This window comes from Anguilla rostrata, chromosome 15, assembly GCF_018555375.3.
Source record: "Anguilla rostrata isolate EN2019 chromosome 15, ASM1855537v3, whole genome shotgun sequence".
In the NCBI taxonomy this organism is placed as follows: Eukaryota; Metazoa; Chordata; class Actinopteri; order Anguilliformes; family Anguillidae; genus Anguilla; species Anguilla rostrata.
This window is the reverse complement of record NC_057947.1, coordinates 4,299,524-4,324,527: the sequence shown is the minus strand read 5'-3', so window position 1 is coordinate 4,324,527 and position 25,004 is coordinate 4,299,524. Positions and strand designations below refer to the sequence as shown.

At 46.6% G+C, this 25,004-nt stretch overlaps 1 protein-coding gene across 1 annotated transcript; it reads left to right on the top strand.

The window, feature by feature from the left end:
• Positions 1-698: 698 nt before the first annotated feature.
• LOC135241241 (ras-associated and pleckstrin homology domains-containing protein 1-like) lies at positions 699-25,004 on the top strand. The gene is made up of 17 exons (XM_064311463.1): positions 699-1,031; positions 5,715-5,781; positions 9,686-9,805; positions 10,411-10,513; positions 11,255-11,910; positions 12,847-12,921; positions 13,914-13,991; positions 16,055-16,214; positions 16,860-16,981; positions 17,276-17,341; positions 17,439-17,582; positions 17,693-17,803; positions 19,296-19,394; positions 20,064-20,160; positions 20,254-20,396; positions 20,630-21,180; positions 21,286-25,004. The coding sequence occupies exons 3-17, from the start codon at positions 9,686-9,688 to the stop codon at positions 22,814-22,816; spliced, it is 4,056 nt and encodes a 1,351-aa protein (XP_064167533.1). The 5' UTR covers positions 699-1,031; positions 5,715-5,781; the 3' UTR covers positions 22,817-25,004.

Below are 25,004 nucleotides of genomic sequence, written 5' to 3'. Positions count from 1 at the left end.
ATATAATACCTGTATGACTGCATTCAATATGAAAAATATTAGGAGTTTGTTCATTTGTGGTTATGAATTTGAAAACTTTGGTAAAATTCCCCTTCCTCTCCTTTAACTGAGTTCTGATGACATACAATTTTATTTTTATTAATTAGATTGAAAAGTGAACTTTATTGATAAGAGAGTTAAGTGTGTGCCCTGTGTTTTCTCCCTGGTTAATTTCTGGACTGGTTACCAGTTGCAGTAAATTCTGTGTGATGCTGCTATGATCTTATGAGTATAGTTTCCACATTTTAGCTGGAGAACAATGCCATTGTCCACAGAGGGTTTGATGTGTTTTAATGACTGTTCAAAAAGGCTTGAACAATAATTAATATTACTTCTGATGCCTTTCATATGGCTTCATATGAAACCCATGCCCACCACCCCCAACTCTTTCCCCACAGCGATGTACCGGCATACAGTAGCTAATGGACCATAGATAATCTGTGTATTGTGTATAGTATGCTCATTAACTCTACACTTATTTGTACACCAGATTCTCGGAGTATTCCAATTTTTTGACAAAATGTGGGAAGAAACGATGCATTATTCCCCCCCTCTCTTTCTCTCTCTCTCACTACAGACGAGAAAAGCGGTTTAATTTGTGTGGTGCTATAAAACGCAAATTCACTGCAATGCCCTTTTCCATCCGATTGGGGGTACAATTGGAATGCTCGTTGCATGGACAGTGTGACCGCGCAATTTGTGGAAGCTGATTTCTGGGCTGGACAGGAAACGAGACACCAGAACGCGCAGCAGTCGGTGGTCCTGTCTGAGAATGGATGTAGAAACGTGAATCAAATGAGCTACTGACCGAGAGGAGTGATCAAGCCAAGGATTCGGCACTGGCTGCAGATTCTGAGAAGACGCATCTTGTAGCTGACGTATTGCCTGGGAACTGGAATTGCCTGTCGGTCTCTCTCTTTCTGATGCCATTGTCCCCTGGAAACAGAAAGGGAGCGCATTAATAAAAACCCAAACCCAAAGGCTTTCTTGCTGTAAGTAAAGAAACTCATCCCGTCTCTTCGTAAAAATCCCATTTTATGTATAACTACTGCTTGGCGACCATTTATGGCCAGCACTAGTAGTTAGATTGGAAACCGCTCCTTTATCCCGGCGAGGTATCCTTAATGCCTTATGACCAGAAGAACCAACTGGGAATATTTAGAGAAACACGAGAAGGGAATGCTATGTGGTTTCTTTTTGCAAATGTCATTGTATGTATGTCTAAAATCGGGCGATAAAACCGAGTTTAATTCATTTTGATCCGGCTAGTGATGTAATTTGAGCTAGTGCATACCGGTCTGTCGGCTCTGTCAGTCGTCCGTGTGTGCAAAAGCGCGAGGCTGATACGTCAAACTGCTATGCAGCTGTATTTCTGCATTTCCAATTCATTAAATATTATGAAGCACCGATACAGAAAAATAGCGTCATATAGGCTTTTCTAGGGCCTGTATAGGCTACGCTTGCTTGAAAAAATTTATGGACAGATAGGTACATCATCATGCATACACAGCAAATGAATTAACGCCATGTTTCTCTAAATTACCTGGTTCCCATTCAGTAGATGTAATCTAAATAGCGAATCGATAATAGCTCATCTGGAAGGTATGGGCGTATTCTTTCGCATGCGGATTACATCTCCACCAATTTCTATTTTAAAATATCGTTCGAGCAACATATTTCGTATGCAGTATGAATTAGATGGTTTATGGCGATTATGAAGAGCGCATCTTGCATATCTATCACGTCTTGCCAAAATGGGCAATGGTACCATGCTAGTCAATTTGGTACCCGCCCTATGCAGCCGTATATCTCGAAATAAATAAATAAATAAATAAATCGTTAGCGTTACAGTATTTAGTCAAATATCGGCGCTGGCCACGTTTCACAGACTATCCTGGCTATATGCATAATGCATTGCTTTGTTGAGATCACATGTAAAATGTTTACGTCTACCCCATAATAGGCACCGTTTCGGATAATTAAGTTCGACTTGAATTAATAGCAGTATGTAACACCGATGTCCGATTTGTGTTGTGACGTCAGGTGTAGACTCGGATTTTCATCCTAAAGGCACTCGTTTCTTGAGCCTAACTGGATTTATTATATGCAAGAAGTGAATCGGGCAGAAAATCCACGGATCGAACAAAGAGGCAAACAATATGATTATTACACTGTTACAATAAAATGTTAATCCGATATCTTTTAGCCCGCAAATAAATTTTGGCCGGGCGATTGGGGTGTATTAATGGCATGTGCGCGTAGTGGTGTGGGTAAAGGCTGCCTGCACGCGCTGTTAGACGCCAGACATTTAAACCCAGGGTATAGCGCGATGTGAGTGTCTGTATTAATACAGCAACACGATGAGGAGGATGCCGATTCTAACCTACGATAACCCCGTGATACGAAGTGACATGCAACTGTCAAGTAAAATACATTTTAGGCAGCAGGGACGGGCATTCGGCCGTATCGTGCCAGTCGACAGGGCTGTGACGTCATGAAATGTGCCTGTGTTCAGAATACATGCCAACCGCTCACATTGGGGAGGGCTCAATGATTCAAACTTATTAGGAACTGTATTTTATTTTTAAAGCTTTTTATTGTGAAAAATTGTGTTTAGCCCAGTTAATTACCATCCCTTTGCTAATATACCACAAAACAACAACATAAGACCCTTCGTTTCCTCAGTGAATGCTTGATGTGTGTTTTATATTTGTGTCTTCATTAATCTGTATCTGCACTGTATGCTTAAGAAGCAATTTCAATTGGCCCAGTTTATTTGGTGAGGTGGAGGATATATTACTTCCTTACTGAAGTTTTTAACAGCCAGCTGATTTTATTGGCTTATATATGAACATCTGAATATTTGTGGTCTAAAGCAAGAAAGTATGCTTCGTGTAACTCCAAAGCACTTTGTACCTTGTTACCAGAGGCTGTACATGTGAACAGAATTTTTTTTTTGTAAAGTATTTATTTACAATTAAAAATCATAAGCGTCCATTTTTAAAATCTTGTTGGCTATTTTTTCCTTGAGTCTCAGGTTGAATGCACCATTAAGAAATGATTTGAACCAAAAATAATATTAAATGTAATTCTTTGGAGAATAATCACGCGATATGATACATAAGAATAACACTGCTTTACAAGCTTGCTTTAGAGTTACTTGCTGTGTATTTTCCTGTTTTGGACCAGAAACCCCAGAATGCACCTGTTTCAACTACGTAAAGCTGGTAGGTTGACAGAAACTTACGTGAACATCTAAAATATCCTTCACTGCACACAAAAACTGGGCCAATCGAAAACATACACTAAAACTGTCTCTTCATGTATAGATATGGTCCATATTTACAAAATGATATTTGAATAACTTTCTAGCCCTCTTACTGCCTGCTCAACGTCGCAGTATCATTTTTACAGGTGGCTTTCTTTGTGTGCCAGGTAATAATTAAGATTTCTGTCATGGTTTCCTCTCTATGTCCACACCAGAGTTACATACAGCAGCATGTGGGCAGGTTGGTGGGCAAGTCTGTGAACAGGAAGGGCATACAGACACAGCTACAGTACGGAGAGACAGTGAGGGTACATAGAAATCCTGAGGGATTACACGGTTGGTTACGGTATTGGGAGAGGACATTTCCGCTGTCCTGCCACTGTGGGAACATTCCTTCTGTGCCCCCTCCTAATTCTCACCATTAGCACAGCGGCTGACTGTTAGAAGCCGACTGTGTTGAGTCAGTGCACAGAAAGCAATTGATTTCTGTTATAAGGACCAGATCCGATTGCCAGTGTGTGTATCTGTGTGTGTGTGTGTGTGTGTGTGTGTGTATCTGTGTGTGTGTGTGTGTGAGCGAGAGAGCGGGTGAGCGAGAGAGACAGACAGAGAGAGAGAGAGAGACAGACAGACAGACAGACAGACAGAGAGGGAAATGATACAGCTGATAGAGCTGGGACTCAGTGTGTGAGTGTGAGTGTGTGTGTGTGTGTGAGCGAGTGAGTGAGCAAGTGAGTGAGTGACTGAGAGAGACAGACAGACAGAGAGGGAGAGAGAGAGAGAGAGACTGACAGACAGAGAGACAGAGAGAGAGAGACAAAAAACACAGCTCGTAGAGTTGGGACTAGTGTGTGAGTATGAGAATATAACAGTAACTTAGCAGAACTCCATGTCTTCCATGATTTTTTCAACATCATACTTGATCCCACCGAAGAAGATTCAATTAGGGTTAATAAAACAGATTGCTGCCAAGCATATAGCGGTGTTAACATTAAGCTGCTCCATCTGTTTACAAGACTATTTTTCTTCCTTTTTGGCACCAGTGCGTCAATTCACTCTCCATCTTAACCCCGTGTATTAACCGTCTGAAATAAAGAAGCGTGTTGGAGTGGTGGCGTGGGTGGGATAGAGTTCACTCTGTTCATTTTTGTGGCTGTGCTTTTAGAGGTGTGCTAATGTTAACTCAGTACTACAAACCTACCTACACGTTTGCAGCCAAAAATAAAATTTAAAAAATGGCAGTTGTGCTTTGCAATTGTGTCAACAAAAAAAAATTCAGACAACAGTCATATGCAGTCAGATAACTCCACTCATACTCCCACTACCCTTTCCTGGCTCGGGGATATGGGCAGGATGGAGTCCATTTCAATCATAGCCTCGTTAGACCCTGGAAGAGACCATAGAGATGGTGGGGAGGGGCAGCCAGGGTCTCTCAGCGAATGTAAAGCACGCTCTGATTGGTGGGAAGGCAGACCCGAAGCCTCTCTGTGGCCCGAGGAGGAGCGAGAGGAAGAGGAGAGAAAGTGCAGAGGAAGTGCTGGTCCATTTGCAGCCGCTGAAAGCCCTGCAGCGATCGATGGTAATGCCGTCCGGCGCGGCGCTTTGACGCAGTTTTTTTGAACCATGTTTACACGGCTTATGGTTACCAAGGGAGTCAAGCTTTCGTCCAGATTTGATTGGATTTAAGAGTTTGCCAATATATGACCTATACTACCTACTAGACTACCACTTGTAAGATTACTACCAGGTTAATAATTTTATCACATTACATTACATTACAGGCATTTGGCAGACGCTCTTATCCAGAGCGACGTACAACAAAGTGTATAACCAAAACCAGGAACAAGTGTGTTGAAAACCTTAGAGGGAAGCACATTTCCAAGTGCAGGGAGCGACCGCGTACTTTAACTTGGACCCTGTAGGTTAAACTGATTAACACAACAAAAACAGCAACAAAGCAGTCTATGCAAATAAAACAAGCAATAGTTGAGTAGGCACAGTACAATAACTAAGTCAACTGAGATAAACAGCTTACCTAGCTTACAACCATAAGATTACATAGTCAATTAGAGACTTATTAGTATCCTAATAGATTGCAATTTACTTCCCTTCTTGAAAGGATACATGGGAAGAAAATAGGGTTTTTCATTCAATAAATCTGAATGTATTATGATTCTGCAGAAAAAATAAGCAAAATATGTTAAATAAGTGAACGGATATGGATATGTAAGGATGAAGTAAATATGTGGGGGGGGTTGGCATGGAGTCAGGAAAAAAGTGGGTGTGTATCCATTATCCATGCAGACATGTATGCGTGTGTGTGTGGCATGTATTTTTGTGTACATATGTGTTTTCTTATGACAATGTGGATATGAAGTTAACTTTCATGTTCCTTTATGTTTTTCAGGAGCTGTAGCAGTAACACTGTGTTCAAACTCCTAACTGAGCTCCCAGGAAGGAGAACAAATCCAAAGGTAAGAACAGAGAACACTTACTGTACTATACTGTACTATAGTGTACTGTACAATTCCACAACCTACTATACTATACTATACTACATTATACTATACTATATTACATTACACTATACTACACTACATTATACTACACTATACTATACTACACTACATTATACTACACTATATTATACTCTGCACACAGTCCCTTGAGCCTAACACTCACCCCACACTGAGACGATCTCCTCTGCTTTCTACGGTGCCCCCAAGGCACTCTAGGTGAAAAAAATATCTCACTGTGGAAATCTGTAAACTTGGTTTTGCAATCCGTGCATTCAATTTTCCAATCCAGTTTTCCATACATGTATATGTTGGTCAGTGGTTGTGCTAGCCCATGGAATGCTGCATCTTTGAAATGTAGGGCACTTCACTTGCGTTCTGATAAAAATAGGCTATGACTATCTTTGCCACAATATGCTAATTCACAATAAATGTATGTCTTTCATAATTGTATTATGTCATTTGTAAATTAAATGGTATAAAACAGTGGGATTAGCGAGACGAAATAAGATACAAACAATGTTATGGCGTTCTGATCAAAACAAATTTTTACCACACAGTCTAATGATATTAAAAAACCCCAGGAGTAATTTCTGTTTTAATTTAGACAGGCTGAGTAAGCTAGCTAGAGCGTGACATCTTGTTTTCAACTTTTCATTCAAATTAAGTGCTTTCTCTTTGAATCTTGCAATCCTACCAACGGCTGTGTAAATATTATGATCAATAAACAACAAAATTTCAGACATCAGTTGGCTCAAAGAAACAGGAGTAATTATTTTGTTACAGTTAAAGTCTGGGTCATCAACCATTGTAATCATAAGAAAATGTAAAAAACCTAGGAATATCTGCATTTACGGAACACATTTTCCCCTGCACCTGCATTTTGGATTTTTTTGCATAAAAAATTCAGAATCATTAATGTGACCACTTGGTAATATAAATATGTTCTCTTATACTGTTCTGTAGCGAATGGTGCCCCCTTATCACTGTACAGATTCCCTCAGATACTGATATGCATATGGGAGCACTTTCATTACCCCAAACCCTCATTGGCCTATAGCCAACAGCCTAAAGCCATTGTGTCATTCATTACCACACAATATCATGTCAACAGCCAACAGCTTACAGCCATGCTGTCATTACACCACACCCTCAGCCAATAGCATACAGCTATGCTGCCATTACCCCAAACCCTCAGCCAATAGCATACAGCTATGCTGCCATTGCCCCAAATCCTCAGCCAATAGCATACAGCCATGCTGTCATTACACCAAACCCTCAGCCAATAGCATACAGCCATGCTGCCATTACCCTAAACCCTCATCCAACAGCATACAGCCATGCTGCCATTACCCCAAACCCTCAGCCAATAGTATATAGCCATGCTGTCATTACCCCGGAATTTCACATGCTGACAACCAATAGCCTACAGCCATGCTGTCATTAACAAAAACTGTCAGCCAATAGCCTACAGCCATGCTGTCATTACCCCTAACCCTCAGCCAATAGCCTACAGCCGTGCTGTCATTACCCCGGAATCTCACACGCCTACAGCCATTACCCTACAGCTATGCTGTAATTATTCCAATTATCCCCATGTCAGTGCAGTGTGAAAGTAGGTTGTGTGTGTGTGTGTGTGTGTGTGTGTGTGCATGGTGTGTGTGTGTGTATGCGTGTATCTCTGGATACTTTATTTGACCTCACGTTGCGTTGAAGTGTGTTTACACAGTGAGGAGCAGTGGAAATTACAGGATGGTAAATGTGAAGGCAAAGAAGGTGTCATCCCAGTATTGTCCTGTACTCAGTCACACAGTTAAAGGCTTATTCTCTCTGAAGGAGAGGGTTTAGGGGAGCTTTCATACTGCAGGCACACTGAGCAGCGGTCACTGTAAAAGTGACATGTCTCTCTCACTCACACACACACTCACGCATACACCCACACCCACACACACACACACTCACACACATACATATACACACACACACTCACACACACACGCATACACACACACACGCACACTCACACACACTCACACCAATCCAAATTGATTGAATTGAATTGAGAGAGAGCCTGCTGGGTAACAGTGAGCTGACACAGCCAGTTCTCAGGTGTTCAGTGCGAAACGTTGGGGGTTTATTACAGAACACTGGAGCCCCGGTCCCCCCACAAAACTCACAGAGCTCATTACACTGGCAGCAGAATGTATCTGGAGGCACTCGATGGAAGCTTGCATTTGCAACGTTAAAATTCGGAAATTTTTGGAGCAGCTGAATAAATGCTTTATAGCAGGGACTTCTTTTAAGAATTAAAGAGTAAACCACAGCTACAAAACCACCCCCTCCCCCCGACAGCTATTAAATATAATGTATTTAAATACAACCCTCTATGGTATAGCGTGTTGAGAGGGCACTATGTAAGAGCTTACTGTATTGTAGTTTAGTAACAGAAGGCGGTATAAGAGCTTACTAAATTGTAGTTTAGTAGCAGGACAATATAGAAGAGCTTACTGTATTGTAGTTCAGTAACAGGGCACTATATAAGAGCTTACTGAATTGTAGTTCAGTATCAGGAGGCTGTATAAGAGCTTACTGTATTGTGGTTCAGTAACAGGGCACTATATAAGAACTTACTGTATTGTAGTTCAGTATCAGGAGGCTGTATAAGAGCTTACTGTATTGTAGTTCAGTAACAGGGCACTATATAAGAGCTTACTGTATTGTAGTTCAGTAACAGGGCACTATATAAGAGCTTACTGTATTGTAGTTCAGTAACAGGGCACTATATAAGAGCTTACTGTATTGTAGTTTAATAACAGGGCACTATATAAGTGCTTACTGTATTGTAGTTCAGTAACAGAGCACTATATAAGCGCTTACTGTATTGTAGTTCAGTAACAGGGCACTATATAAGAGCTTACTGTATTGTACTTTAGTAACAGGAGGCTGTATAAGAGCTTACTGTATTGTAGTTCAGTAACAGGAGGCTGTATAAGAGCTTACTGTATTGTAGTTCAGTAACAGGAGGCTGTATAAGAGCTTACTGTATTATAGTTTAGTTTCAGGGGGCTGGATAAGAGCTTACTGTATTGTAGTTTAGTGACAGAGCACTATATAAGTGCTTACTGTATTGTAGTTCAGTAACAGGGCACTATATAAGAGCGTATTGTATTGTAATTTAGTAACAGGGCACTATGTAAGAGCTTACTGTATTGTAGTTCAGTAACAGGGCACTATGTAAGAGCTTATTGTATTGTAGTTTAGTTACAGGGCACTATATAAGAGCTTACTGTATTGTAGTTTAATAACAGGGCACTATATAAGTGCTTACTGTATTGTAGTTCAGTAACAGAGCACTATATAAGCGCTTACTGTATTGTAGTTCAGTAACAGGGCACTATATAAGAGCTTACTGTATTGTACTTTAGTAACAGGAGGCTGTATAAGAGCTTACTGTATTGTAGTTCAGTAACAGGAGGCTGTATAAGAGCTTACTGTATTGTAGTTCAGTAACAGGAGGCTGTATAAGAGCTTACTGTATTATAGTTTAGTTTCAGGGGGCTGGATAAGAGCTTACTGTATTGTAGTTTAGTGACAGAGCACTATATAAGTGCTTACTGTATTGTAGTTCAGTAACAGGGCACTATATAAGAGCGTATTGTATTGTAATTTAGTAACAGGGCACTATGTAAGAGCTTACTGTATTGTAGTTCAGTAACAGGGCACTATGTAAGAGCTTATTGTATTGTAGTTTAGTTACAGGAGGCTGTCTAAGAGCTTACTGTATTGTACTTTAGTAACAGGGCACTGTTCAACAGCTTACCGTACTGTAGTGATGGTGGGTTTGTTGGTGTGGTTCCTCCAGATGGAGCAGCTCTCTGATGAAGAGCAGGAACACGCTGCAGAGGAGGACAGCGATAAAGAAGATCAGGACCTGGATAAGATGTTTGGGGCGTGGCTGGGAGAGCTGGATAAACTGACAAAGGTGTGTCTGGCTGCCCGGCAACCAAATCTAAATAACTGTATCGTGGACGTGGCCTTGATGACATGCCACATAATTAAAAATTATGGTATTTGGGACACCTGTCTTGCAATATTATCAGTAAAGGATGATGTATCAAGTAAATCTATGGGAGGTGACAATGTCACATGGGGTTAGTCTTGTCATTATTTAAAAAGAAATGCATAAAACAAAGGGGCTGGGAGGTCTTTTTACCTCTTTTTTCATGATTTAAAAAATAATCTTTTATCTGGTTTATGTTCATGAATCTGTCCTTTTTGTTTCCTCATAGTTTTGTGCACTGCTCCAAACTGCATTTGGACCTGCTAGTTTTTCTCATGGTGAGGCATTTTGGAAGAGTGCACAGCATGGGCAGTCTCAGGAGATCTGTCAGTACTCTGATCAAACACAGACATTTTAATGCAAAAATGTAGATGTCACAAACTCAAGGGGGTAAATTTTGCCTGGTCCAATGGGGACAGTGCCATGTCACTCATTAGCTGGTATGTAGTTGGCATGTGGTGTAAAAGCTAATCGAAGGTTGAAGCGGCCATTTTGTAAGGTGTTTGATGTTTGATGTGCCTCTGCAGAGTCTGGATGACGGAAAGCCAGAGAAAATGCAGAAAGCTCCACTCAGACAGGAAACCAACATGGCCAACTTCTCCTACCGCTTCTCCATGTACAACATCAACGGTGAGTGCCATAGGTTACAGCGTGATCAGCACACATGATCAGTGTGTGGACAAGTGATCATGATCAGTGTATCAGTGTATGAGTGCATTTGCGTATTCTTCATATCAGTGTATAATTGGTGTGCAATAAGTGCATGAGTGCAATCCATGTGCTTGTATGTGACCAGTGTGTGTGTTGTGCTAGAATGTGATCAGTGTATAGTTGTGTGTAAGCGTGTGGTCAGTGTATAGTTGTGTGTTAGCGTGTGGTCAGTGTATAGTTGTGTGTTAGTGTATAGTTTTGTGTTAGCGTGTGGTCAGTGTATAGTTGTGTGTAAGCGTGTGATCAGCATATAGTTGTGTGTTAGCGTGTGATCAGTGTATAGTTGTGTGTAAGCGTGTGGTCAGTGTATAGTTGTGTGTTAGCGTGTGGTCAGTGTATAGTTGTGTGTTAGCGTGTGGTCAGTGTATAGTTGTGTGTTAGCGTGTGGTCAGTGTATAGTTGTGTGTTAGCGTGTGGTCAGTGTATAGTTGTGTGTTAGCGTGTGGTCAGTGTATAGTTGTGTGATAGCGTGTGGTCAGTGTATAGTTGTGTGTTAGCGTGTGGTCAGTGTATAGTTGTGTGTTAGCGTGTGGTCAGTGTATAGTTGTCTGATAGTGTGTGGTCAGTGTATAGTTGTGTGATAGCGTGTGGTCAGCATATTGCTGTGCTAGCGCGTGATTGGTGCATTACCTGTAACAGCAGAGTGCTTCTGCCCTGCAGAGGCTCTTAACCAGGGCGAGGCTGTGGACCTGGACGCCCTGATGGCGGACCTGTGCTCCATAGAGCAGGAGCTGAGCAGCATCGGCAAGCCCCACAGCGGCCCGTCCCGCCTGGGCCTGGGGGGGGAGGCGCGGGCGCGGCAGAGGCCGGCGGGCTGGCGCAGCAGCGGGGGCAGCAGCGGCAGCAACAGCAGCGCCCGCGCCTCCCCGTCCGCCACCCTGCGAGGCGCCGGCGGCCACGCCCGCCCCCTGGCCTCCAACTTCTCCCTGGACGACATCACGGCCCAGCTGCAGCAGTCCTCGCTGGGCGGGGACGAGGCCGCCGCCCGCCAGAGCCTGCCCTCCTCCTCCGCCTCCGCCTCCTCTTCCTCGGTCGCTCTCTCCGGCGGAGGCGGCGGCGCCACCCTCCGGCGACCCGCCTCCTCTTCCTCCCGCCACCGCCGGACGGGGTCGGCCGGCGCCGTGAGCGACCGCGAGCTCCGCGCCATCGGCCTGTCCTGCCGCTCCAGCGTCAACTCCGCCTCCAGTGTCAACTCAGCCTCCAGCATTAACTCCGCCTCCAGCATGGACTCGCTGGACAAGGTGCTGAGGCCGGCGGAGCTGGAGCGGATCCCCCCGACCCACGCTGGGGAAGCGCAGGGGCTGCCCAGCTCAGAGGTACCGGCACCCTTCCTCCCCTCACCCCATCCCCTCATTCTCACATGCTTCTACCCCCTTACGATCCCTTTCTCTGGGGCTTTTTCTGAACCCAGCGTTGAGTGTCCCTCACCCTAAAACCTTGGGCGGCAGTGTAGCATAATGGGTAAGGAACTGGGCTTGTACCCTAAAGGCCGCAGGTTCCTGGGTTAGCCGCTGCCGTTGTACCCTTGAGCAAGGCGCTTAACCTACATTGCTTCAGTATGGATGCAATATAAATGCTATGTGTAAAGTTGTGTAAGTTTCTCTGGATAAGGGCATCTGCTAAATGCCTGTAATGTAATGTTAACCCCAACCCTTGAGTTTGGATGACAGAACTGACAGGGTACTGCAAGAATAATAGGAATGGAATTATAACTCATTTTACATTAATACGCTTATCAATAATTAACCTGATTTGTTTTTGGAGAACAACCCTGTATTCCAAAAGTCAGAAAAGATTTACACTGCTCGTGTGTTTGTCTGCATCAAACCTGAGCACAAGCCTTCTGAGTGAAGAGGCATTATGGTTATATCTGTTATTTTACTCTACTCATTTTCCTTCCCTGTTGTGACTTAGAGAGTTTACCTTTAAATGTATCCATTTATAAGGCCATTAGGCCATAAGTGCCCTTCATTGAAGGAAGTTAATGTGGCTTGTAAATGTAACTTCAATTGTAAGTTGTTTTGTTGCACTACTACATCAGTGATGGTGGGTGTCAATAATGCAGCAACATCGTGGTCACTAATGTACTGCATGATTGTTGCTTTGGTAAGTTCCTGGCGTCTGTGTATGATCACGATCAATAACAATCCAAAGCCTACTAGCATTGACATTCTCTGTTTCCACAAGCAGTTTGATGCATTTGGTCTTTGTACTCACGTCTGTCTTTTCTTCTGTCTGGTTTGCGCTCCAAGCATTCGTATCTGGACAGGGAAACCTCGCTCATTCTGACAAACATAGCGGGCAAGCCGTCTCACCTGCTGACCAAGGTGAGACCATTCTTCTCTCTTCCTGTTTGCCTGTGCCTGTGGATCCTTCCTGCCAGAGAGAATGCCTGGCCCAAACCTGTGATGTCACAGCTTCTGACAGTTCAGATTAGTTAAAAGAACAACTTAATTTCTAATCTCTCTTGGGTTCAGAGATCAAACCAGAAAGAGGAGTGTTTTACAGTATATGAGATATACTGACAGTGTTTTCTGTCAGTAGGAGATAAACTGACAATGTTTTCTGTCAGTAGGAGATAAACTGACAGTGCTTTCTATCTGTAATAGATATACTGACAGTGTTTTCTCTCTGTAGGATATATACTGACAGTGTTTTCTCTCTGTAGGATATATACTGACAGTGTTTTCTGTCAGTAGGAGATAAACTGACAGTGCTTTCTATCTGTAATAGATATACTGACAGTGTTTTCTCTCTGTAGGAGATAAACTGACAATGTTTTCTGTCAGTAGGAGATAAACTGACAGTGCTTTCTATCTGTAATATATATACTGACAGTGTTTTCTCTCTGTAGGATATATACTGACAGTGTTTTCTGTCTGTAGGAGATATACTGGCAGTGTTTTCTGTCTGTAGGAGATATACTGACAATGTTTTGTGTCTGTATGAGATATACTGACAGTGTTTTCTCTCTGTAGGATATATACTGACAGTGTTCTGTGTCTGTAGGAGATATACTGACAGTGTTCTGTGACTGTAGGAGATATACTGGCAGTGTTTTCTGTCTGTAGGAGATATACTGACAATGTTCTGTGTCTGCAGGAGATATACTGACAGTGTTTTCTGTCTGTAGGAGATATACTGACAATGTTCTGTGTCTGCAGGAGGTACACTGACAGTGTTCTGTGTCTGCAGGAGATATACTGACAGTGTTCTTTGTCTGCAGGAGATACACTGACAGTGTTTTGTGTCTGCAGGAGATACACTGACAGTGTTTTGTGTCTGCAGGAGATATACTGACAGTGTTTTGTGTCTGTAGGAGGAACAGGCAGCTAAGCTGAAGGCCGAGAAGATCAGAGTGGCTCTTGAAAAAATCAAGGAAGCACAAGTCAAAAAGGTGGTCCACCCCAGTGTCGAATGCAGACTTACAAACACACACTTAAAACGGAGGGAGGGGGGGGAGAGGGAGTGGGGGAGGGAGAGACAGAGAGAGAGAGAAGGGAGAATGAGAGAGAAAGAGCGAGGGAGGGGGAGAGAGGCAGAGAGAGAGAGAGGGGGGGGGGAGAATGAGAGAGAAAGAGCAAGGGAGGGAGCGACAGAGAGAGAGAGAGAGAGAGAGAGAGAGGGATATGTGTCGCAGTTCTACTGGCTGGAAGCCAGACTGGGTTGCTTTCCCCTCTGGGACCCGTTTGATTAATCACAGCTGGTGCAGAGACTCACCGCTCTGCTCCATATAACCCTCCAGCAGGGAGAGCTCACTGCTTTATGTCAGCATGCAGGGAGAGCTCACTGCTTTATGTTAGCATGAGAGATTCACAGCAAGGGAGAGCTCACTGCTTTATGTCAGCATGCAGGGAGAGCTCACTGCTTTATGTTAGCATGAGAGATTCACAGCAAGGGAGAGCTCACTGCTTTATGTTAGCATGAGAGGTTCACAGCAAGGGAGAGATCACGACTTTATGTTAGCATGAGATGGGTGCACCTGCACAGTGAGATGACGTTTTGCATCCAAGTAAATGTAAATTGAGAGTTTTTATCCTGCTCTTGAAAATAATGATGTTTAAAACTACATCCACATCTATATATAGACTGTAGTTCAGCACATCCATGTCAAAGAGAGGGATGCCTTGTGGGATTTCACTGAGGCAGTGCAATGAGACTATTGTCGTATATTCATACCACTAGAATTTAGTCATGTCTTTATGTGCGATTTCAATGCAGAACCATAAAAGTGAGCAGGATTCTGGGAAACGTGGTAAACACACTGATCTAGATTCTGACTGGACCCTGTTCATAGGACGTTTGTAACTGGCGGATGTTTCGTTTTAATGCTCCGTGTGAGAGGGACTTTCAGAGTAGACGTGTCGGTGCTTTCATGTGCGAGTGCGGCCCGTGCTGTGGGTAGGCGACATGGTACGTAATGAAATGGATGACGGTGGGTGGGTGATGGAACAGAAGATCAGCACAGATACCGTGGCAATGCAGTGATTGGCTGAGAATCGCTCGGTGTTTCACTGTGAGGGCATCTTGGCCCCTCACAGCCTGCCCTTTACGCCTGCTGATTTCATGCGACTTGTGTCTAGATTTTATCCGGTTACGATTTTACCACGCGGCATTTACAGTTATTAGTCAGATGCGTCTCCGGGTTAGCCAGATTAGTCCGATTGCTGTTTTGCGTGTAAGATGCGAAACCCTGACAGCCCACTTCCTGTTTTGTTCTGCACCACAGAGAGCAAAGGTAGCTGCTTCCAAAAAAAGCTCGGGTGGGTTTTTTGCTGTTTCCTGAAGTTAAGAGAAGACGCCATATTCGGCAGACGACGTACAACAGGAGACGGCTGATGCGATTGCTTAATACTGGTTGCAGCCGTAGCAGAAATGGCTTGAAGAAACATATCGCTAGTAAGCTTTTAGTTGCGCTCGAATGCTGACCAAGAGCGTCCTCCATGCTGGTTGCGTTTGTGATGCTACGCGCTTTCCCTTTTTGGGGGGGCTGGTAAGGTGCGTGTGGTTAGACTGTGGGAGGAGTTTGGGTTGTGGTGTGCGTCTCGGAGAAACGGATGCATTCACAGCGGTTTAACGTCTGTCTCGAACGCGTCTCACACACCACCCCCCGAAGTGGTTGTGTGGGCGGTCGAATTTGGATCTCTTCCTAATGCATCTTGGGCGCATTCGCACATGCATTTTTATAATCCCTATCCGTAATCCCTATCCGGATATAATCCGGATTCTCAAGACGTGTGTAAAGACCAGGTGCAAACGAGGCCTTAGTTACAGACATATTACATTACGTTTAATTTGGCAGAGGCTTTTACCCAAAGCGACGTGCAGTAAGTGCGTACCGAAGGTAATTCAAACTACAGCACACAGGTCCAATAAGGTACAGCTCTCATTGAGTATCAGTTATCCACAGCCACAGCCACATCCGTAGATATGTGAAGCGTTCTCCTGTTTCCGCCCCAGCTGGTGATCCGGGTGCACATGTCGGACGAGAGCTCCAAGACCATGATGGTGGACGAGCGGCAGTCGGTGCGCCAGGTGCTGGACTGCATGCTGGACAAGTCCCACTGCGGCTACAGCCCCGACTGGTCGCTAGTGGAGACCGTCAGCGAGCTGCAGATGGGTGAGTAACCGGGTTTCCATGGCCACGCTCACCGCGCCGCGGTTTCCAAGGAATTATCCCCTAACCCACGGCTGTTAGGCTGCTGTTGCTATGACACAACCTCTGCGCTGTAGTCGCTATGGTCAGAGTCACGACACCGTAATGGCTATGTCACGCTCGCTATGTTGTAGTTGCTCTGCCACACATAGCTGACTGCGTTACACCTCAGTTTCTACGCCACTCTTGCTAGGCCAGTGACTGCGGTACAAAAAAAATCTGTAGGTTTTTTAAAAACATTTTTTCAGTGACTATAGCAATGTTTATTTTTATTTTTTTTTACCCTCTTCCTGTCTGTCCAGTGATGGGGGATTGCTCTCTGGGTTTATGGGATCTAATAGATGGGATCTGATAGATTGGATCTGATGGATGGGATCTGATAGATGGAATCGGATAGATGGGATCTAATGGAGGTATCTAATAGATGGGATCTGATGAATGGGATCTAATAGATGGGATCTGATGGATGGGATCTAATTGGTGGGATCTAATGGATGGGATCTAATAGATGGGATCTAATAGATGGAATCTGATGGGCGGAACCTAATAGATGGGATCTGATAGATGGGATGGGATCTGATGGATGGGGTCTGACCTGGTGTCTCACAGAGCGGATCTTTGAGGATCATGAGAATCTGGTGGAGAACCTGCTCAACTGGACCCGGGACAGTCAGAACAAACTGATGTTCATAGAACGCCTCGAGAAGTACGCCCTCTTCAAGAACCCGCAGGTATGTGCACGTTCAGTCAAACAAACACACATACACACACACACACACACGCAGGCACACACATGCATGCTGTCTCTCTCTCTCTCACACACACACACACATTCACAGGCTCACACACTTTTGGCTGCAGAAGCAGAGCGCAAGGTCTTTCTCCTTCTGCCAGTGGAGTGATCCACAGATTGAGAGACAAGCTTGATCAGATTTGACTAGCAGAGGAAAGAGAGGCTGGGAGCAGTTTGCTTTCACCAACACTAATCCTCTCTCTCCTCCCTCCCCTTCCCTGAACAATGCCAGAACTATTTTCTGGGGCGGAAGGACACGTGCGAGATGCCAGACAGGAACAAGGAGGCTCTGCTGGAGGTAGGAGAGACTGAGGGGCTGAGAGAGAAGAGACAGAGGCACATTCTTACCGTGAGGATGATGATGGCAGTGATGTTGCGATGACGGTTCCCCGCAGGAGTGTTTCTGCGGGAGCTCGGTCAGCGTGCCGGACATCGAGGGCTCGCTCTGGCTGAAGGACGACGGGAAGAAGTCGTGGAAGAAGCGCTACTTCCTCCTGCGCGCCTCTGGGATCTACTACGTGCCCAAGGGAAAGGCCAAGGTGGCGCATTTATCTGTATGAAACACGGACACATGCGCACTCTTATGTGATGAACGGTGCAGTTAACTTTACCCTTGACCCTTGACCCTTGACCACTCTTCCTTTTCCAGGTGAGCCGGGACCTGGCCTGCCTGCTGCAGCTGGACCACGTAAACGTGTACTACGGCCAGGACTACCGCAGCAAGTACAAGGCCCCAACCGATTACTGCCTGGCCCTCAAGGTAAACAGAGGAGCACGCCTATACCATAGAATATTTCCTGTATTTCCTGGTGATGCATTTAATCAGTCCCCAGCAGGGTCAGGGATGACCTTTTCTCTGATATAATATGTTTTAACCATAGAAAAAGTAATTTCCTGAAGCAATTTTGAAGGTTATAGATTTATATTCAGACCTCGTAGTATAGATGTTGTCCTCTTGTGACTCGTACAGATATTGTGTATGTGCTGCCATCTAGTGGAATTTGAATGTGCAGCTATTCCTTAGCCGTCCCCCCAAATTACACCAAATTACATCATTTTCCTTCCTGTTTCTTTCCTCTGCTGAACCAATTTATATACTCCCAGTTTATGTCAATAATTTCCCTAGGCAAATCACATCATTGCAACATCTGGGAGAGTCTAGAAAAATAGAATAACCACTGCTCCAGTTTACTGACTAGTACTGTGATGTCACAGTCGAGGGCAGACTACAGCCGATAATAACGACCTACCGTGATATAGAAAATACTTGAATATCAAAGGAAAACCCCAAGTCATCAAATAAAGATACAATCATAACAAAAGAGTACATTGATGTTCCTGCTTGCACTACCTTTGTAAGGATACCACACTGGGTTAACCTCTGTAGCTGAGATACCAACTTGTTCCCCATGACTTTGGCTTTCCGACAATACCAAACATGATTACACTGTATTACAGAGAACCTAAGGTTTACATCATGCTGATCCAGTAGGATGCTTTGCAACTGGGTCTCTTTATCACACCCTGCTGACTCCCTGTCAGCACAGTAAACGGTCTGTTTTGCTTTCGTGGTCTGATAGGAGCACACTTCTGTGAACCGCCCTACACCGGTTCTATCTCCTCACGAGAAGCGTACCTAAAAATATAAGTGTACCTAAAATAGAAGCGTACCTAAAAATAGAAGCTTTCTTAAAAGCACAGAAAATAAAATAGTTTTTATCTTTTTGCCGTGCATGTTCACTTGCGTACCGTTTCTGTCAACCCCTGTCTATAATTATCTGGCAGCCGCCCCTTCCTTTAATTGCCCAGTGCTCCAGCTGGGCTGTACACCCACTGCACTGGAGCAGTAGGCCATGCTAGCTGAGGTGGACTGCAGGCAGCTGACCCACCAGTAGAGACTGGAGGAATGCCTGCTGAAAGCTTCCCTACTGCAGGTGCCAGTCTGGCCAGTTATGTAGCTGGAAGCTACGGTCAGCGCCGCTACGTATGTTCAGCGCTAGTTTCCAAACCACAGGATACACCGCTACACTGAACCGGTGCTTAGCACAACGAGATACTGGCTAAAGTCATTTTTTACATATGCACAACAGATATATAACAGATTACAGGTTAGATTAGATAACTGATTAGCCTATAGATCCTCGTAAAAGACGAACTAGTAGCCTACTAGCGCAAAAATGCTGTCACTGCGAAAGGGGAGGGATAAATGTGATGAAAAAACGAGTGCGGTCATGTCTGTCTCATCTGTTCAGCACCCTCAGATCCAGAAGAAGTCCCAGTACATCAAGTACCTGTGCTGCGATGATGTCAGGACCCTCCACCAGTGGATCAACGGAATACGCGTCGCCAAGGTAACCGCAGCACGACCAATAGCGGGGAGCAGGCTGTGGGAGACAGCGGCGATACACCGTCAGCAGATGTGCTGAATTTCAGCGCAGCAGCCATCTGTAGGGGCTGCGCTGCTCTGAGTTTCAGCACGGTAAGCGGCTTTTACGCGACAAGTGTCAAACGCTGCGTTCAGCGCCGATTAAGGGAGGTGACAGCCTGAGAAAAATCGAGTGCCGCCAGCTGTTTAAACTTGACGTCATCCGTCCAGAAAAAGCGTTGGTTCGGAAAACTATAACAAGTGGTGATAGTAGTAGGTTGTCTGTGGTATTAGGCCAAATGGTAAACTAGCTTTGTGAAACTGAAAATCCTAGGTTTGTCCCATAATGTCCTTCCATGTTTACATCTGCCCACTTCATACAAAGCCGTGATGTGATTGGACAGGCAGGTCAGCTTCAAACAAGGCCAAATGATATGTACTTTGAAGACGGCAGCAAGGCAATATTTTGAGCTGTGCGCTACGCCAGGCTTAGCATTGCTGCCATGTCATGCATTAACGCTCCCTCCATTGGAATTGAATGGTTTGACACCATGTTGAGCGTTTTGACTCTGATCGTGTGAAAGCGGCTTAAGTCAGTAAAGCTGTGCATACTGTCAGCGTTGGACACAGAACGTTTCTCTCTTTATGCTTTCAGTACGGGAAGCAGCTGTATATAAACTATCAAGATGCTATGAGGCGCACAGAGGCAGCCTACAACTGGTCCTCCCTGTCCGGCTCCAGCAGCTTGCCGGGTGAGTGTGGGATTATGGGATAGCACTGCCTAAGGGCCATGGCAGACACGTGCACTCACTTCCTTATGCCCTTCTGTACCTGTCCTCAAACAGAGTCCCACTTCAACCACTCCAGCCAATCGGACAGCAGCCTGTCGGACGTTGCCGCCCCCGGCCACTCCCGCTCCCAGAGTGCAGTGAGCTCCATCTTCTCCGAGGCCTGGAAGAGAGGCACACAGATGGAGGAGGGTCCCCGGGTGAGTCTCCTCTTTTTCCCTCTTTCATAACCTCCCTCAACAAACCTCTCAAGTCCACTCATTTTCGCCATCTAGTGTTAAAATGGCTCCTTCCACACCACCTTTGTGATGTCACTTTTGTTTCCCCCACATCTAACTAATCTCTGCTCTACAGGGATTTACAGGGATCCCTGCTTTTGTTGTCTGGTTGTGTAATTCCTCATTTCCTCTCCACCCTTAACCCTCCTGTGCAGGTGCGGGCAGAGTCTATCAGAGGGTCATACTCTGCCCAGCTACCCCTACAAGCCTACAGCAGCTACCCCTACATGCCCTGTCCACCTCCGCCTCCTCCTCCACCTCCTCCTCCCCCAGCCCCGCCCCCTCTGCCCAACCCGTCCCAGCACTCTGCCACCATGCTGTTCAAGTACAGCACCATCGCCCGGCTGCACAACGCCTCGCAGTCAGCCAATCACTTTAAGCCTCCCTCCCTGGTCCAGCCCCAAGCTCCGCCCCTGCAGTCTGTCAAAGCCCACGCGAGTGTGCCCGCGGGCGCCAACGTCCCACCCCCTCCCCCGCCCCCGCCGCCCGCCACCCTGCCCGCCCCCGGCTCTGCCATGGCTGTGCTGAAGCTGGGAGCCACGAGCCCCGCCCTCCATCCGTTCACTCCCCCGCCCCCGTCCGCCCAGACGCAGCAGCCGCCGTCCCCCACGCACTTACAAAACAGCGAGCTGCCCCCTCCTGAAACTGACCTGCCCCCTGTCCCACCCCCATCCGACAGCGACCTTCCTTGGCTCCGCCCCACCCAGCACTGACCTGTCCCCTGTCCCGCCCCCACCTGACAGCGACCTGCCCCCCATTCCGCCTCCACCTGAAATTGGCCTGCCCCCTGCCCCGCCCTCAGTGCGCAGTGACCTCCCCTGGCTCCGCCCACAGCTCACAGTGACCCGCCCCCAGGCCAGAGTGAACTTCAGCAGCTGATGGCGCAGAAGTTTCCCAATTTGCCCCAGAATATTCCCGACCCGCCCCAGGACATTTCAGCTCCCATCTGCCCCACCCCTTCACCCCCACCCCCTCCCTCGCCACCCCTAGCCCCCCTTAAAGTATTCTCATTCAGCCCCACCCCGCACACGGCCCCCTATGGAGCTGGCCTCCCTACGTCTCCTGTGTCGCCCCTCCCTCCAGCCCTTTCCCACTCTGCTTCAATGCGAAAACAGAGTTTGCCCACAGGCCACGGCTCACATCAGGCCCCGCCCACCCTGCCCAAACAGCACAGCCTCTCTTCTAAAGCCACGCCCACTGCCACCCCCTCCCTGGTGAAGCAGATCGCTAGCCAGTTCCCCGGGGCCAGTAAGGCCTCGGGGGCCCAGGGCCCCCCGGTGGTCAAAACTAAACCCAAATGGCAGCCCGGGGGCCAGACTCAGCAGCAGTCCCCCGAGTTTCCCCCCCCTCCCCCGGAGAGCAGTCTTCCTTCCCCCAACGCCTTCCCCGCCCCGCCCATAGCGCCGGCGCCCGCTCCCCCGCCCCCTCCCCCGCCTCCCCCTCTGCCGCCATCCGCCGTCCAATCAGGATCGCCGAAGAAGTCGCCCACTTCCTGTTCTGCGTCCGGGGCGAAGAGGCCGCCCCCGGCGCCGCAGCGGAACTCCAGCATCAGGCGGAGCCTGTCGGGTGACCAGGACGGCAAGAAGGTGGAGAGCCTGGTCAGCATGTTCGCCGCGCCCCCCGCCTCCTCCTGCGCCTCCTCCTCCTCCTCCTCGGTGTCTCCCTCCAGAGAGCTCCTCTCGGGGGCGCAGCCTGGGCGCCCCAAACCGGGCAAGCTCAACCTCTCCTCCCTTCCCCTCGCCCTCCAGCAGAGCCAGTCCGGCTCCGACTTCCCCTCCCCCCCGCCCGAGTTCGAGTACTTCCCCCCTCCCCCGCCCGACTCCGAGCTCCTGCCCCCACCCCCCCTGCCGGTCACCGTCCCCCCGCCCAGCGGGGCCCCCAAAGTGGCCGTGGTCACCCCCCAGCCCCAGACGTCTTCCGCCGCCGCCGCCCCGTCCTGGAACCGGAGCTCGGCCAAGACGCCCCCCCCGGCGCTGCTCCGCCGGAGCACGCCCACCCCCGAGCCCCCGCCCCTGTGCGGCTCCCCGCTGCCCCCCACCTCCCCCAAGGGGAACCTGTCGCTGCAGCCCAACTTCCTGGAGGACCTGAACCGGACTCTGAAGAGGAAGTCGGTCACCCGGCACGGCTCGCTCACGGCCTCCCGCGTGTCGGCGCGGTTCGAAGCCGCCGCCACCGTGGACGACATGGCGCTGCCGGGGCCCTCCTCCGAGCTGCACGCCCACCCGCAGAAGCAGGGCGGCTGCGCGCCCGCCAACATTTCCGGCTATGCAACGCTGCGCAGGGGCCCTCCCCCGGCCCCGCCCAAACGGGACGAGAGCACCAAGCTGACCAAGGAGTGGTAGTGAGGCGGGGGGAAGGGGGGTGGGCTCCTTGTTGTCAGTGCGGGGGAAGTGACCTCATGTTCTGAGTGTGAAGCGGGGGAAGTGACATCATGTTCTGAGTGTGGAGCAGGGGAAGTGACCTCATGTTCTCAGTGTGAAGTGGGGGGAAGTGACATGTTCTGAGTGTGGCGGGAAAAGGGAAGTGACCTCATGTTCTGAGCTTCGGGAGGAAGTGACCTCATGTCTCGAGTGTGTGGCTGGGGGGAGGAGTGGGCCACTGGGAAACGGAGGCATTCGACGGCTCTCATCACAACCCACACAGGAATGCACGAGAATACAATTCTGCATATTTCAGCATAATTACTACATTACTACTACTACTACTATACAAAAAAAAACAACCAAATCACCTATCAGCTTTTCTGTGAGTTTGTGCCGCAGTGTATTAATTATAAGCAATCAACAAAAAAAAAAAGAAGAGAAGAATGACTATTGCTGCAATGTATTGGTACTGCATGGACTCCTGTATAAACATACTGTAACATGAGAAGATGCTTGGGTGGAGGGAGCAGTCAGTGGAGAATAAGCTGCCTTGGGGGTATGTGTATGTTTTGTTTTTTATATTAAATTATTTAATATGTTATTGTACGGTTTTTAAAACCTGAAGAATTAGGGTTCGGCCTATACACACAGACAGTGAGGAAGGTGGAGTCAGTCATGTGACTGATTGTGCAGAACTGAGCATGCTCAATAGGTGATGAGGTTGAAAGGGTGGGAAGCACTGTCTGTAAGGCTGGTGTCCTGGAGTCTCTGAATTGCACAGATGTGCAAGATGTCCGTTTTGCTGCAAAGGAGTATCTTTTGCACTAAAAAACATCGGTGAGCAACTGGAAAACTAAGGACATGATTCTAATTTGTATCAGTTTATTTAAGTTTTATTTATTTCTAACGGGCTGTTTTTATTTAAAAAAAAAAAAAAAAAGATTTAGCACTGATAAAAATAGAAGTCTAAATATCATACCTCTATGTCCTTGGTTTGCTGGCTGCGCAAGGTGGATCTGATGTGAATTTCATGCTGCTGATATTGCTGCCATCTGTCACGCACACACTTTATCGTGGAGAGTGCACTTACACCTGATGTTTCATATTCTCTTTGTGCTCCAGGACCGAGAGGGGATCCTGGGAGCTTTTCTCAGTCTTATGCCTTCTCTTTTAGTTCGAGGTGCTATGTATCAGACCATTTAAATGCTGCAGTTACACTACGGAGCCGCGCGCTGGGATGTGACAACGGGTGCACAGCTTTCTGTGAGGGGACCAGTAGCCTGGACTGGCCCGGTCTGTACAGTCACAGTGTCCCAGAAGAAAGGCCAGTTTCAGCTGCTGAGAAACATTCCTGCAGAACCACATAAACACACAGCATCAAACAGCACACATCTATATATACACATACAGCATCAAACAGCACACATCTATATATACACATACAGCATCAAACAGCACACATCTGTATATACACGTACAGCATCACACAGCACACATCTATATATACACGTACAGCATCACACAGCACACATCTATATATAAACATGCAGCATCATAGAGACACACCCAGCATCACACAAACACACATCTACAAACACACATACAGCATTGCATAGACACATCTACATACACACATACAGCATCACACTCACCTCTACATATTACACGCATAAAGTATCACACAAACATCTGCATACGCACATACAGGACCACATGCATTTACATACATATCTGCAGGATCTTGTAAGCATCTCTACATTCATACCCATTTCCTTATTTACTTACATTGTGAGGACAAATGATTTTGTATTGGTAGATTATTACCCTTTTTAAAATCAATTATCTAAGTGAATTATGTGAAACAAAATGTAGCTATGGAAATACTCTATGTATTCTAGGAAGCCAAAGGGGCTCTTTAAAGTGAAGAACATCTCTGGAATATATTAATAATTGGGAGAAGTAAAAATAAAATGTCTCTTGCATTTAAACCTATGGTCACAATGTAACTGTTGAAATTATACTTGGTGATGTCCCAGTGACTCTTGTGTTGCAAGGAAATGCATGTCGTTTTTCTTTGTTTTAAATTCACTGTTTGAATGATGTGGGAATTGGAAATTTACATCGTAAGTGGTATAGGATTTCTGGAACGGTGGTTACACTATGAACA

Coding starts and splice junctions, on each gene's coding strand:
- LOC135241241 (XM_064311463.1), top strand. CDS start 9,686: ATGGAGCAGCTCTCTGATGAAGAGCAGGAACACGCTGCAGAGGAGGAC. Junction 13,992..16,054: donor AGGAAGCACAAGTCAAAAAG/GTGGTCCACCCC, acceptor TTTCCGCCCCAG/CTGGTGATCCGGGTGCACAT. Junction 20,397..20,629: donor AGATGGAGGAGGGTCCCCGG/GTGAGTCTCCTC, acceptor CCTCCTGTGCAG/GTGCGGGCAGAGTCTATCAG.